Source organism: Taudactylus pleione, unplaced genomic scaffold (genome assembly GCF_031769625.1).
Source record: "Taudactylus pleione unplaced genomic scaffold, aTauple2 ptg000015l, whole genome shotgun sequence".
NCBI lineage: Eukaryota > Metazoa > Chordata > Amphibia > Anura > Myobatrachidae > Taudactylus > Taudactylus pleione.
Window position 1 is genome coordinate 25,356,834 of NW_028284417.1, and position 16,711 is coordinate 25,373,544.

General features: G+C 42.9%; 1 protein-coding gene across 5 annotated transcripts in view; it reads left to right on the forward strand.

Moving 5' to 3' along the window:
* The window catches only part of ANKRD6 (ankyrin repeat domain 6), a 241,361-nt gene that overhangs the window by 177,246 nt on the left and 47,404 nt on the right, over positions 1-16,711 (forward strand). For all 5 annotated transcript variants that reach the window (XM_088472020.1, XM_088472018.1, XM_088472022.1 and 2 more), the window contains exons 3-4: positions 1,627-1,725; positions 16,228-16,326. In XM_088472020.1, the coding sequence (XP_088328146.1) occupies positions 1,627-1,725; positions 16,228-16,326 (198 nt within the window). The remainder of the gene's footprint in view (positions 1-1,626; positions 1,726-16,227; positions 16,327-16,711) is intronic.

The window sequence follows — 16,711 nt, forward strand, 5'->3', positions numbered from 1 at the left end:
AATGAAAGTTTATATAGCATATTTGACAAAACACATTGTTATTATTATTAATAATAAATATATTTTCATTATTTATTAAAAGAAAAGCAAAAGGCACCCCTATTGTTGGCAAAGTTTTAACACACATTTCCAGGGAGTTGAAAAGTTGCAGGTTATTACATCTGACATCTTGTATGTATAACATTTGTCCATACGTGTGTCATTCTGGTGTAATTCTGGCAACTCTGAGGCCACTGACAGACTGTTACATACGGTGTCTTGCAACTCACCGGAGTCGTTCCGCTTTTCATAAATCAGCAGCTATTACATTCCGCCCTACATGTTTCATAACCTATATAAGAAGTTGGTTATACTGCATCTAATGGGGCTTCATTATATATAGATAACAGGGATCCATGAAGTACACATAAACTAAGTGGTAAATAGAACAAATAAAATAGTGTAGTTAGGGCCTGATTTACCTGGATCTGCATCTTTGGACGCGGCTCCTGTGCAAAAATACGTTAATGTCTGCAGGAGGTGTCTGAAGGGAAAAGACGCCTCCTGCCGGCATCTAAGATACGATGCCTCCTTCTGAAGACGCAGGATCATATCAGCATCGCGACCATGCATACCCAGGATGGGCATTTCCTGACTTCATGCAATGCCAGTAAATCTGAAACAGTGCCCTCACCCTCAAACGACTGCAGCATGTCAAACAAGCTACAGCTTGGGGCACTGCGTGCAGCGTGCCTTCTCATTGGACCCATTCTGCACATGCACATGCGCCGTCGTCGCATGTAATTCATACGGTTTTTGTTACATCTCTGAATTAGGCCCTAAATCTGTATAGAAATGGAGTCTTGAGTTATAAATCATTTCTGCATGCCAGACTTTGAAAGTAGGGTTATCATTACTGGATCTTCTTACTGGCAATTATGTAGCTCTTTTATGGTTAAGTAAATCTTCAATTCTCATTATATGGAAGAATAGAGATGGAAGCACATATAGTGGATTCAGTAGCATCACTAAAGGGATGCGGACCATACCAGATGACACTGACACGGGGTGGGCTGCTCTGCTGTTTTGTTGTTACCCCCTTGGATGCTGTCGCCAAACAGCACTGAAGAGGTGATGAATGACGCAGGTCACATTATGCTGGTGGAGGTTGGAGGCTTCCAGTTTGCTTCCAGAGTGCTGGGCATGGCCTTGAGTGCACGAGGTCACGCTCCCTTCCGCATGCGATGACTGCTGCCCCGGATGTCACCCGGTGATGCCTCTGAGTTGAGTAGTTGATAGAAATGCAAGTACATTAAGTACAATAGAAACAAAGCCTATCTGGAGAGTATGATACCTCAGGGTTAATTCCCTTCCCTTATTACACAGAGTTTTGCTGATCTTCTGTGCCCTAAGGAGCTGTCAGTACTGTGTAATGTAAAAGGATGTGTCAGAATATGGGGTCCCCAATAGTTGGATGGGCACAAACTATCTAATGTTGGATGATGGAGGATCTACTTGACCCTGCTAAGAGGCAGCTTTTTCTCTTCATGTATAGTAGTGGTAGTCTGCCAATGTGACAAATTGTCATATCCCTTTTACATAGGGAATTTTCTCTCTAAAAATAGTATTTTATTTTTCTCTTTGCAGCATGGACGAACCCCGCTACATCTTGCAGCCAATAAAGGACATCTTAATGTGGTCCAAATCTTGCTAAAAGCTGGGTGTGAGCTTGATATTCAGGACGATGTAAGTAAAAACAAAATATGCATTTAGTAAGTTAACTAATCCATGATGATGATGATATGACAGACTGTTCTTATTTAACACACTTGGCACTGGAGTAATATGTAACCAGGTAAAGAGAAATAAAACAGAAAATTAAGAAATGGTTATTTCACTTTACTTCATATTAAATCAGTGTCTTGCCAACAGCAGCATGATTGGTATTTATAGAGGGAGTGTGGCCTCACGGCAAGGGGCAGGGACTGTCCTACCTAAATCGGGACGTTTGGGAGGTATGCATTTTAGGGCTCTGAACCAATGAAAATCAAATTATACATTGTAACTATTAGAGGGTCAGTTACCTGGTGGAACATGACCACTGATGGACATGGTTGCTTGGTTGCTTCTATAGAAAGAACTACACCAATATTTGCCCTCCTGCCAATCAAGTTGGGTGGTCACGACACAGCCCTGTCCGTTCATCATGTTGGCTGTGGGCTTTAACATAATGAACTCAGTTCCTGCCGTGATTGGAATGGCATTGCAGCTCTGCATTCATTCACTAACCTACAATTACTTAGAACAAGAGCTTAGTTTAATTTAATTTTTACAATGGCATGTATTTCGCCTAATGCATCTGAGTCTGTATATGAACCACAATGGAACTTGGAATTAAAAAATCTGCAGCCGCTACATTGTAGCACTTCGTATTCGTATACAGATTCAGGGACTCAGGGCTTGATTCAGAGCCGCTCGTAAGCGGCCGCTCATTCGTTCCGAGCGATGTTTGCCCAACTGCGCATGCGTACGGATCGTAATACGCATGCGCGAACCAGTCTGGGCGGCCGAAAATCGTTTGTTCGCTAAATAGCGAATGCCTGCTATTTTGAGTGACAGGAGGAGGCGTATGTGGGTGGTAACAGGGGAAGGTGCTTGAAAACGGGGAGTGGAGATCCGAACGCAGACGTGCTTAAAGGTCCAAACGGGCGTTTTATGGGTGTGCATAATTAATACAGCAGCGTCATTGACCACGTCACTGGGTTATTTTATAGTCAGAACTGCTCGCAAGATTGTGGTAGGAAAAACCAACCACAAGAATAGCGAGCAGTTCATACGCTGGTCGATGTACTCGATTAATCTAATAAATAGCGAACATGACGTAGGATGCGAGCGGCCAGGGGGCGTAGTTATCCAAAAAACAACCGCAAGTTTTGTTAGCTCGTTCAGCCATAGAGGCGTGAACAGACCGCAAAGAGCGAACAGTTCATTTGAACAGCCACCCCTTTTTTCTGAACGAACGACCGCAAATAGCGTCCGGCTCTGAATGAGGTCCTCAGTTTGGTATGCAACAAGTGTTGCATACCAAATAATCAGCACAGTCTGTTGATGCGTCCTAGTGGTATCGCATTGCAACTTAGACGCATTTTTGGCAAAAGAAGATGTAAAAAAGACGTCCGGCAGTAGCAGAGTCTCACGGGACCTGGCGCACCCAGAGGGGCTTTCTAACGCGACTGCACCAAAGATGTGTAAGTACACATCTGTATATGGACCGCATTAATGTGGTATTTATAGACAGGATCCTCATCATGTACTTAAGTACTATACATCATACTTGTCGACTTTAAAAAACTCTCCAGGAGAAGCCCGCTGAGAAGACTCTGCTGACATCTTCGGGGGGCAGGACCGGACTGCAGACGTCATTAGGCCCCGCCTCATCTCAAGCAAAATGCAGCAATTCTGAGCTTTGCAAGGAAGGGGCGGTGCTAAAAGACGCGGTTTGCGTCATTTAGCCATGTCCCCTCCCTACAGACCCGTGAATTCCCTGTAGAATGTCCCCATGCTGTCCACTTAACTAGGAAGTGGGCAGGATTCAGGAGATTTGCCTACTCTTCCAGGGGTGCTGGGGGGCTAAAAATCGGGAGAGTAGGCAAGTATGTAAGTATGTTATACATATGTTATATTATACTGCATGGTGTATTTACTACGTTGCATTGCTGTTATCATTATGGTAAATTATCCTGCATGCACTATCTGTATATACTATATCTATTTATAATGGTGACCCCATAAGCATGAGCCCCTACAGCTGTATTCCTCGGGTGTACCCTTCATGCACCAGTCCGACACTGCTTATTATAATCATTGACTGTGTCTTATCTGGAGTAAGTATAATCTTGCACATATGTGTCCTCTCCAGTACTTTTTGTAATGGTATGTACTTCCTTTTGCTCTAATTTTTTATTCTTTTACTAGTTCCAGCAACAGGAATAAATCCATGAAATAATTGCAGAAATGACTAAAACAAGTACTCCCATCCAGAGTGTGGAAGCCACTATAAATCTTATATCAACATGTAACTTTAGGAGCATACCAACACCTTTTTCATAAAAAAGGCACTGATCCTCTCATTGTTATATGTGGCATAATTATCACCATGTCATGTGTTCAGCACAGCAAATATCATTTGTCACATTAAAATAATATTCCAATAGGGGCTTTTATGTGACAAATATATTGTTTTACATTTTGGTTACTACATATAGGATGCCTTGGAGACATTCGTCAGTTATATGAAGAATTACCGAAAATATTACCATTGTTGCAAACACTGTGTTTATATTAATAGACAAACAAGATTAATGTTTAGGAACAAAAATTAATTCATTGTCTGAATAATTTAGAAAATCTGCACTATAAGAAATTAGCATGTTCCTGGCACATATAAGTTTACAAAAAAACAACATTTTGGTACAATACATAAAACAAAAAGAAATTTTATTTTGGATATAAATAGAAAAATAACTAACCTGCACTGTGTCAGCTTGAAAATATAAATAACTATAACAATACTCTAAAAGTCTCTCATAATTAAGACAAAATGTATTCAATTTAACAATCAATAAAATGCAAAGAAAAAAACACACAAAAGGCTAAATACCCATAACTACTCCTCCTACTCATTATAAATCCCATAAGCCCACATTTGTGTCCCAGTTGGTACAGTGACAAATAACCTCTATTTCTCTAAAGTACAGGTACGGGTAAAACTGCTTTTGCCAGTTTAGGATCAAGTGAATGTAAACAAATTAATGTTAAGCCAATATATCTTATAAACTTTTTTCCATTGGTTAATTTCAAATATGTCCGTGTGTAAACAATGATAAAGTCACTTTCACAAAATGAAGACGTGTAAAAGGGTAATTCTCTTGGTGCCTCTATATGTGAACATTATTTATTTTATTTTTATTTTTGGAAAACATTCTTTACTAAATCTGACAGCTGGTGCCTCTGGGGGATGAGGTTTTGGGAGGAGGGGGTTGCTCCAGTATGTGGAACAGGGTTTAATAGGTCATTACTGTACATACACACCAATGGTCAAGCTGTGTTAATGTGATAATTATTCTGTTTTGTGCTGCTACTTTTTTTAGGCTGTTTGATAAACTGTGGCAGACAGACAAGTGGATAGCTAGATGTTCTCCCAAGCCCTTAGTGTCAGTAAGAACAGCAATACAAGTGGTAGCATTTATTTGCACAACTAAATGTAATGTGAAAAGAGGTCCCCTTACTCAAGATCCCTTTACTGTCAAGTGTTGAGTTAATCACTATGAGGATATAGCATACAATGCAAAATGTGTTTGATGTGTTCAGGAAAACAGGGAACAAACAAAAGAATACTTTTAAGTTCACCAAAAAATGTAAGTACAGTATATATAATATAGTGAAACTATAAAATCTGTTATCTTTTTATACAATAAAACTAGCAGATATGCACAAAAAAATTACATTGGATGTAGGGAGTGTGGTACAAAATGTAGATGGGAGGTTGACAGGTCAAATGTCAGCAGCCGACAGGGTTGCATAAAATTGGATTTAAAAAAAAAAAATTGATTTATTTGATTTAAATCAGATTTTTTTATTTTTTTGGGATTTAAATTGGATTTGTTATAAAAAAATTATTTACATTTTTAAACGTTTATTTAAAAAAAAAATGTTAATAAAAAATCCTATTTAAATCAAATAAATCCGTTTTTGATTGTTTAAAAAAAAAAAAAAATGTATGCAACCCTGGCAGCCGGCATATCGAACATGCGATTTTCCATTACCGAAGTAAATATCCCTAACTCTGATCGCAGCCTAACCCTAAACTTGCGTCATTGCGAATGTCGACGTGTTGAAGCCTGCTTTCTGTCGACATTGTGAACATAACCCAATGTATAATTGTTATTTAATACGTACAAAGGTGCATATAGCACATCAGTGTTTCTGATGCACAATTGACAGTAACCTTACATCACTGCCCTGTGCTAATGCAGACACTGCTTAGGAATGGACATAGACGTTGATAACCATCGGCTTCCTATATTCCCGCCTTCCAATGGTGTAGATCTTCAGTGCAGCTGCAGATACCCATAAGCTATGTAAGCAGCACAGCACTTTATTTCCATGTTCAAGCTTCGATGATCACAGCACATTGCGGTGAGGTGCTTTCAAATGCACCAAAAATAAGGGATCTACGCACAAGGGCACTTTGAACCCAGGTAAGTAAAAAAATGCAAATAATGGGAGTTCAGTTCACTCATTCATTCACTACACATATGATTGGATCACCATGTACACATATAGGACCCCAGGGCCGGGCTCTAAGGGTGTTTGACCAGTGCGGTCGAACAGGGGCGCCACCCATAGAGGGCGAACCCCTCCCCAACATCCCGATTTCAGCGGTACTGTCCCGCTGTTCCACCGGTGGGCCGAAGTGGCCCGCGGGTGGTGAAATCGGGAAGTTGGGGACCCCCACCGCCGCAGCTGTGCGGCGGTGCCGGACCCCCGGAGTGTGAATGGATGCAGCGCTGATTTGGGTCACGCGCGATAGCAGGGCACAGCTTACCAGACCGGCACAGGATGCTTAGATCCCTGGAGCCGGCCCTGTAGGGCCCATACAGAGTTGGACATAAGGTGACTGTATTATGTGATGCCAAAGGAGTCAGATTTACTACCTTATGCTAATGCGAGAATCTGTGCTGCTAATGCAAATGTTACTGCACATTTGTACAGCTTCAAGCAGCATGCTGCCCCTCCCACTGTCCGCAGACAAAACTGTCATAATTGATATCGGCAATCGCACCTGATCCGTGCTGGGCGCAAGAGATCCGCCAGAAATGTGCTTCCCTTTGCTGCTTTTAATGGGTAATAAATGCGCTTCTCCGCATGCACAGTGTGCTAAACATGGCTAATTATGCCGGTATAAGGAGCTCAGAACCAGTCCCATAGACTATTAGTGCTGTCTTTCTCTATCTTCTCACAGCTCCTAAAGAGGAATTAAAATTAAATATGGATCCCAAGCATTGTGCAGCTTGTTTAGACTGTGTGTGGAAGTCTGCCAAGATACTGTATCTGGGCACGTGTCTGTATCTAGCAGGAATGCAGAAAGTGTGCCTGTCTACATTACATCTTAAAGCTCACTCTTTGATTCATGACATATTGGATAAATGTAAATGGTAATGAGTAAGTGTGCTTGATGGCACAGTAATAATCCCTCAATGTGTCACTGCATCCCATATTACCATATTAACACTTACCTACCTCATTCATATGTTTTCCCTGCAGTTGCTCACCATTCTGTGGGGTATATGAAATGTGACCACCTTGGTTAGCCCTCCAGTCTGTTTGAATCAGTTTGACCCTGTGGGCCCTCCTTGCCTGCTAACCCATCTCTGATACTACTATGATCTCTGACCCATGGTCCTCCTGTTACCTGCTACTCTTATCTGTACTGTTCTCCGGCTCTCTTGCGAGTTGTGTGATCTCAGCCACTTCTTGCCTCTCAGTTACAGAGTTATGCTTAGTACTATGTGCTCGATTCAGACCCGGTCGCTAGATACGTTCGCTCGTTCCCAGCATATGCAAATTCAGCTAAGTGACGGCATGGCAGGCGATCGCACGGCAAGGCATAAGCACACCCACTATGTCTTGCCGTGAGTTCGCTTTGTGTATGCAGACAGCCACCAGCCTGTCTTAAGACGCCCACTTGCGCACGTCATCTCCAGGAAGTGTATGCAACCATCCGTACATTGGGTACAATCGGAAGCGAACGTAGCGCTTGAGGTAGACTATACCCTACCGCAAGCACTGCGAGCACTTCAGTGTGAAATACAACCAGATGACGTGTACTATGACGCTGCCTGTTAATTATGCTCGCCACTGAAACTGCGTTATTGCGGTCAGACACGCCTGCGTTCACACCTCCATCCCCTGTTTCTAGTGGCCAGCCCCTGTTACCACCCACAAACGGCTTCTCCATTCACTCACTCTGCTGGGCTGTCTATGCTCGGCGAGTGAACGCTTCCCGATTTTTTGCAGTGGTTCATGCATGCACACTGCAATGCATACGCATGCGCACAATGCGAACCATCGGCAGCTACGAGTGAACGCTGCTTAGCGTCCGGGTCTGAATTGGGCTCTATGTCTCTCTACTTTGAGTGAAAACTACTAAATTGACTACACATACAGTATCGGCCCTTGCTTAGGCATGTCCATGGTATTATTTCATGTAGGGAAATCCCTAAAAGCAGATTTTGCACATTTGTTACATTCCAAAAATAATAGTTGTAAACTGTCTATACATTACTTTCCAAGGAAAGTTCCTTATTTATAGAAGTGTCCAATTGCCCAATGCTAGTTCTCTTGTTACGTTTTGCAAATGCACACAGTATAGACAGTGCAAGTTAAATCTCAGCTTGCATCTGTGGGCTAAATGGATCCAGCACATTAGTGCATTATCCATGATCCACCCATATATCCTGTCACCGGGATGTAGTTATGTGCCCGGCGGCTCACAATCCCAACTGCAGAATGCCGGTAAAGGATTTATGATAGGCGTCGAAATACTGACGCCTATCATAATCCCGACGCCGGAATCCAGGACAATGTGTGCCCGAACGAGGCAAGTCCGGGGCGCCCGACCTGTTAGCTGCGAGGGGGAGGGTTAGGTTTAGGGCAGTTATTGGGGTTAGCGTTGTTTTTTTTGGGGGGGAGGTTAGGCTTAGGCACCCCTAGGGGGGAATATTAGGGTTAGGCACCCCCAGGGAGAGTTTAAGGTTAGGCACCCCCCAGGGAGGGATAGGTTTAGGGAGCGGTAAAGGGGGGTTAGGGTTAGGCACCCCCGGGGGGAGGTTATGGTTAGGCACCACCCCAGGAGTTTAGGGTTAGACACCCCTAAGGGAGGGTTAGTGGGGGGAGAGGGGAGGGTCAGATCACTTACCTGCCGCTGTCGGGATTTCCTGCTGTCAGGCACACACTGTCGGGATTGTCGAGCCGCCAGCATTTCAATCCCATTCCCCTGTCACCATGGGCCTGATTCAGAGATGGACGATAATGTGATCGCAGCTGCGATTTCACAAGCAATGCAGCTGCGAAAATATGCTAATAGTTACAAATCTTACTCGAGCATATGGACGCCCAATGCTGCCTTCTCATATACATACGACGTAATTTACCTGCGTAAATATCGGTAACATTAAAGCACATCGAGCGGCGATCTTTCCCTTACAGCTGGTATAACCAGGTGCAGACTCGGCTGCTCTCCTGACACACAGAGGCCCTGATTCAGAGCCGGACGCTCTGACAGAGCATTCGCTCTGAATCAGGGCCGTCCCTCTGTTTTATTTGAGCGGCCTCCTGGCCGCTCGCACAGCTGTGGTTGACCACCCACAGCTATAGCGAGCAGCCAAAATGATGGTCGCGATGGTCAAGACCATCGCGACTATCGAGTTTGTGACGAGACCCTTGTGGTAGGGTCTCGTCTGCCACAAGCCCTGGAGTGCTTTCAGCTCTATCAGAGCCGAGAGCACTCCCACTGACTTCACTTGTGATGTCAGTGGGGCCGGCCCCAGATGGTAGGCGTTCCCATGGGAACGCCTCCGTTTGGCCAGCCACGCCCCCGGCACGCCCATCAAAGGGGGCATGCTGTCACTCACCATCGACAGCATGCCCCCTTTGTAGCGAGACCCATAGCGACGGCTTGGCCGTCTCTATCCGGGTCTCGCGCATGCGCACGACGGAGCCGGCTCCCTCGTGCGCATGCGCACTGGGCCAACATCGACCCACTTGCGAGCGCTCAGCGCTCACGAGCGGATCTGAACAGGCCCAGAGTGCTCTCACGCTGTGTAGGAGAATGCAAGGGGTAATATGTACACCCATGTAACGGCGTTTAAACGGTCAGACATGCCTGCATTTTATTGACCACCCCTCCGTTCCCTCCACCAAAAGCTGACTACCTGTCACTTATTCACGAATGGATCCTCTGTGCACGTGGAATCGAAAGTCAATCGTAGTCCGTGCTAATATGTACACCCATGTCACGGCGTTTAAACTGTCAGACATGGCTGCATGATATTGACCAAACCCCTCCGTTCAGGGCGGGCAACAGAAATCTTGGGACCCGGCACAATTATACCTCTGGGGGCCCCAGCCATGATATATATATATATATATATATATTTGTAATTTCCACTCCTATGAACAAACAGCAGCAATAGAGAAAGAGAGAGAGAAGTACATTGGTGCACTGTCAGTATCACTTACCAGACTCTGCTGCAGCTGCCTCATGTGTCCGCAGAGAGCTGAGCTGACAGTTTTGTTGCTGCTTGTTTGTGCCACCATCTGCCTGGTGGTTCCGTCGCCTGCTGCCTGTTCCAACTTCCTGCTCCTCAGCAGCCTCTTAAGTGGACCACGCTGTGGTTGCAGGGAGGAAGGCAGGAACACAACAGCGGAGGGCACAGCGTCAGCGTTATGACGCGCGATATAATTCATACTGTGGGCCGGGTGACGGGGTAAGAGAGCTGGGGGGACGGGAATAGGTGGGCAGGTGTGCTAGTCGCCTGTCAGTTAATAGACTACAATTAGGCATCACAGACCTCTCTGAACTTCGGAGCCCTCTGAGTCTCAGGGCCCGGGACGGGTGTACCCTTAGTACCGCAATGTCGCCGGGCCCGCCTCCGTTACCTCCACCAAACGCTGACTACCTGTCACTCATTTTGCAAATGAATCCTCTGCACGTTGAATTGAAAGACAATTGCAGCCCGTGTGCAGTGCGGCTTATACGCATGTGCAATGGCAAACAATTGCTCGATCTGCATAAAAATCGGATTATTTCTTTTTCAGAGTAAATTTGCCTGTCTTTGGGCCTGGTTCACTACCGATTGCAAGTGCGATTGCAATAGTGATTACACACACAGTCTCACTGCAATAGTATGCTAATCCACTGTGATCGCTATGCCATCGCTGCACAACATAAGGACACCCACTTTATCTTACACACATCCGTGATGCTTAGCAAGACTGCAAAACCATCTGTACTATCGAGTGCCATCGCAGCCTCACGCACTCTTGCACAAGCTCTGACCTTACTCAGGAATTGCTAACCTCATCGCACGCTATGTGTGCTCAGGCTGCTTACAGCAACACAGTGGCTAATTTATGCACGGCCATACACTGGCATTCAAACGCACTGGCATGCATGCGTGTCTCTGACCACCCCCCATCACCACCCAGAAATGGCACTTCTTGTCAATCACTCTGTGATGGGTCTGCATAGTCAGTGCGACACAGTCCCAATCGTAGTGGCCGGTTTGCGCAGGCACACTGCGATGCTTATGCATGCGCAGAATGCAACAATCTGCCAATTGCATGCGTAATCGCAGTTGCGATCGGTAATGAATCAGGCCCTTTGTTCGCACCCCCCTGAGCAGGTGAAAAGGTAAGGAAAATCTTTATTTTAAGGTAAAAATGTCAGGACACTGTGCAGAACCCTATGGACACCCCATCCCCTCCCCCCATAATGACTAATTAGGCAATTGGAAGTTTTCAATTAGCTTAATTGGGCCAATAATTACATGTCATTTTTAGAGTTAAAAAAAATGGCCTCAAATTACCCCAAAATCTGCTTTTTAGCTAAATAACATACCCCAAATTTAATCAAAGTATTTATTTCAGTGAAAAATAATTGCTTCTTATAATTGTTTTTTTTTTTTTAAGTTGCCTCAAATTACCCCAAAAGCATTTTTATATTTATTTTTTTAATTTTCCATTTAATTCCTTTGTAATTAAACAGAATTCTAAAGGCTTTTTACATTATTTTACTTGTTTTAAAAAATGCAAAAATCAGCCATTTGACACCTTTCAAAAGCATACAATACTTTCCTTACAGTCTTTGCTAACAAAGTTGTCCCTTTTTTGGGATCTAGTAAGGTGTCCCCACTTTTTTATGCTATTTTCCCTGTTCGTTTTTTGGACAAAATTTGCACACTCTCACTGTAATGCGAATTGGCATTTCTAATTGAATTGTGTGTATCTCGAGTGCGCACATGAAGGCAAAGTGTGCAACTTAAGGCGAAGTGTGCGTGTTTAACACCTTTTACAAACTCCCACCTACATGAATTCCCCCTTTGGATTTGGGAGGGGAGTCTCCAAACTAATATCTAATTTGTAGTGTAAAATAAAGCTGTCCGGCATTTGTGGGCTACATGCAATTGCAGCCAGTATTTACTCGCAGGTAAAAAGATATAAATGTATTTTGTATTTAATATTATTGCCCCTTTAAAACCAACGGCTAAAACCACTGCTTAGTAAATTATAAAACTATATTTCACATATAACAGTGTTGCGTGACTTAAATGGATCAGTTATAATATTCAGAACGCATAGTCTATCATCCTTACACTTTCACTTTCTGTTACTTTGCTTGATCAGTACAGTTGCAGTTTGAGAGTAAATGATTTATATATAGTTTGTTGTGACTGACCTCTTGTGGCCTGGAGAAGGAATCTTTGGGAGAACGTAAATAATGCCACTTTTGCAAAATTAGGCAAGCACACATTCCCTAATCCACGAATCACAAAATCTCAGTAGTTGGGAACAAGTATTTTTAAATACATATGTTTAAAATATATCTATCTGGGTTATGAAACATGAAATGAGAATTTATTATTTATTAAAAGAAAAATATTGAATATGTACACAGGATGCAAGCACTTTGGTAAAATATGTAGGAAATAAAAAGAAAAAAGAAAATAATACAGCCTAGAAATTTGCACCCTGCACCTTCACTTCTAAATATCAAGAGTTACCTTAATATCTGAAGAAATAATGTACTTGTCTTACATATACGTTACTCAAATAATAAAATGACTGTATATGTGTGGATGTCTTAGGGGTCTATTTATTAAGCCAAGAATAACTTGTTTTCAGGTATTTTTACTGACGACAGGGCTTCTCCGGTGCTCACCTATTTAGCCCTGCTTTCTGCCATCCCCATATAGGTCTATGGGGACAGAGGCTTAATGCAAGTTATGCAGTGATGGGGGATCTGCGGAGTCACGTAGGCTAATTTTGATCCATTCCGAATTAAACTACTACCATAATCGTCCACGTATGCAGATCTCACAGTGACACAAACCATATCTGTATAAATGGAGAATCACTGTGCATAAGAAACATTGTGTATTTTAAAGATACAGGTTGAGTCTCCCATATCCAAAATGCTTGGGACCAGGGGTATTTTGGATAATGGATTATTCCGTATTTTGGAATATTTTGCATATCATAATGAGATATCTTGGGAATGGGACCCCAATATATACACAGAATGCATTTATGTGTTATATACACCTTATACACACAGCCTGCAGGTCATTTTATACAATATTTTCAATAATTTTGTGGCTCAAAAAAAGAGTGTGTGCATACATGAATTTCATTTATGTTTCATATACACCCTATACACAGAGCCTGAAGGTTATTTTATACAATATTAATAATAATTTGTGCCTTAGACAAACTTTGTGTACATTGAGCCATCAAAAATCAAAGGTTTCATTATCTCAGTCATGCCAAAATTATTCCGTATTTCGGAATATTCTTTATTTCGGAATATTTGGATATGGGAGACTCAACCTGTAATGCATTCCCTACTATACATGATTAGAGATTTTTTAGTTCTAATATTACAGATATTTGAAGTCATGTCAATTGGTGTGGCCAATAGCTTTTGTATATCATAGAACTCCTTGGTACCGGGTAAATCTATACAATTTACTGTAACTAAGTAAATGAGACCATATAACATATACACATAATATATGCACATCCCCATGCACAATGTAGGCCATACTTGCCAACTCTCCTTGATTGTCAGGGAGACTCTCTGAAATAGCAGCAATCTCCGTCTCCCTGAAGACTCCAGCAATCTCCCTGATTGTACCTTACCCCCATTATGTAAACCCCAGAGATATATACATTCAAATGGGATCATTAGTATCATATGACTGCATTGGTTATAAGGGACAATGATCCCTATGGCTACAGACATTTTCTGACAAGTATCAGTGTATTTTCATCAACAAGTAGGTCTTGTAGCTCTGAGTCTAACTGCTCTGAGTCTCGTTTACATGGTAACAAATGTAAAACATATGTAGCAAATAAAAAGCAGGAGTAACAGTCTATGTCACTATGGATATGACACAAAGAACCAAGCCATATAAAAGAGCAACAAATGGAAACTTTATAATATTATCCACATAGGGAAAATGCTAACAATAAGCTGGAGTCCAATTGTAATGCTCTCCGATAACGGAGGTCTCCTAGGCGGCTTATTTGAGTATTGCACAATGTCCCAAAGGTCAGTGGAAGAATAGTAGCTTGTGAAGCAAGTTGAGAATCCCGTGTGTAAGAGCCCTATGTCAATGGCTAAGTGTAGCCTGTACTCTCACCGCATCAGTGGAAGTCCAGTGTCCGTGAGAGCGACTGAATGTGAACAGCTCCTGCTACCAATTAGGTATTGCAAGGTGTGTGTGTAACTTTGCTGTATACTCCTGCTTTTTAATTGCTACATATGTTTTCAATTTGTTACCATGTTTGATTAAATGTATAACATTTTTAGACAATCATTTGCATCTAAATTGCGGTTCAGCGCTGTGATCTGTTTTGTTTTTTTTGTCTTAAGCTGGCCACACACTAGAACAACTTACATCCAACCAGCCAACTTGTTGATTGGTTGGAATGAAAATCTGGTAAGGAATGGGAGTAAATGATCAGCAATTTGCTCCTAAATTCCAGAAAACAGATGAAAATGGTCGGTCAGACAAGTTTGTTAAATGTTTGATCTAAACAATTTGTTCAAACAACAGTTTTGGTCCATTTTCCAGCGCTTGGGAGCAAATTGCTGATTGTACTCCTTACCAGATTTTCATTCCAACCAATCAACTAGTTGGCTGGTTGGACAGATAATCTTTAGATGTGTGGCCAGCTTTAGTCTCTCTTTTGAGATTCTAATAGGAGGTTTTACACCCCTCCACACAGCTGCAATAGTCATTTACTTAGTATTCATTAATACATAGCACCTTGCTTGGGAGTTTTTTGTTTGGTTCACTAGTAAATATTAGCACTGATGTCAGCACAGAGATTATGTACCTGGAAGTGACGTGAGTGAGGACGGAAGTGGATGTTTTTGCCCACACTTTTCAGGAAAATAAGAAATTTGGCCCCTTGTGGGCTCGCTTTGCTCGCCACACTGCGGGCACGATGTCTCGCTTCACTCGCCACACTGCGGGCACGATGTCTCGCTTGGCTCGCCACCAGAATATATTCCCCCTCTATGCCCACTTGGATGGTAGGGAACGACATTGGACACTGGCTGATGACGTCATCGTACACAAACGGAAGGGGATCTATCTCATTCTGTGATTCAGTTGACTGTAGAGTTTATTTCTGGTGAGTAGAGCGCACTCCAATTACCAGGTTACTGTGTGACATGGTCTGAAATCATGTGTTCCTGTGTGACTTGGCCAGACTTGACCATTCCTTGTGTTCATACACTTCTTGGAAGCAATTCAGTTCTCTGAAATGTGTTGTCCCTGATGTGACGTCTGCCTGTGCACATCACCGATTATTACTTTAAAGAATCTTCACTCATTTTCCTGTGTATCTTTATGAAGTAGGAGAAAACTGAGTGAAAATAGAGCACAGCGGAGTGTCTTCATAAGTGGTGCAAAAAATGTAATTGCTCCCTTTTACTCCAGGGTACAGTTCTGCACTTTCAGTATGTGGTGACTTTAGTTCTTGCATTATTTTTCCATGTTGCTGGTGAGTTATCTTCAGGGCCGGATTAAGGGCCACATGGACCTATACTGAGAAAATGAGGAGCTGTAACCAGTACTGTGTGGGTGTGACCAGAGACAAGTGCATGTACACCCCCTACACTATAATCCCCACTGTCTCCCTAAATACATAAACATAGAAAAATGCATCATTTTGTGAGAAAACTAGAAAAACTATTTTAATACTTATAATTCATAGCTGACTGTGTGATCAGATAGGCAGCTGGTTATCATCATGTTAATGGACCTATTTTTGCGTGGAGGCCTGGAGCTGTAGCTCCTTCCACCCCATTGTTAATCTGGCCCAGGTTACCATGTGTATTGTGGCCTCTGAGAACAAAGTATACAAGCATCATTCTCTTATTTTATTCTCTAGGGACACCAGACATCCCTGCACAGGGCAGCTGTGGTAGGGAACAGCGACATTCTTGCAGTATTGATACAAGAAGGTTGTGCCTTGGACAGACAGGATAAGGTATTACACGTAAAACAAATATATAATATAGACTGTTATAATTTTCTTTCCTACTTGCTTGTGCTGGTAAAGTGAAGGAGTGTTCTTGTTAAATACACTAACAGGACTGTTGGCACCCACGCATACACTGACAGGAATGAGGTGGACACACACACACAAAGGCAGGAGTGAGGACTTGCCCACACTGACATTGGGAGGGTGTGGGGGGGGGAGCACACACACTGGGAGATCCATATAAACCTGTAGGACTAGGGGATGAGCAGTGCGGCTTTGGCGCATACACACTATGCAAAAATCGATCCACTACATATGACATTGGTACTACGTTCACCTCTGAATCATCCTCTTCCTCCTGCAGGTACAGGTTAGGAATGACATAATGGAG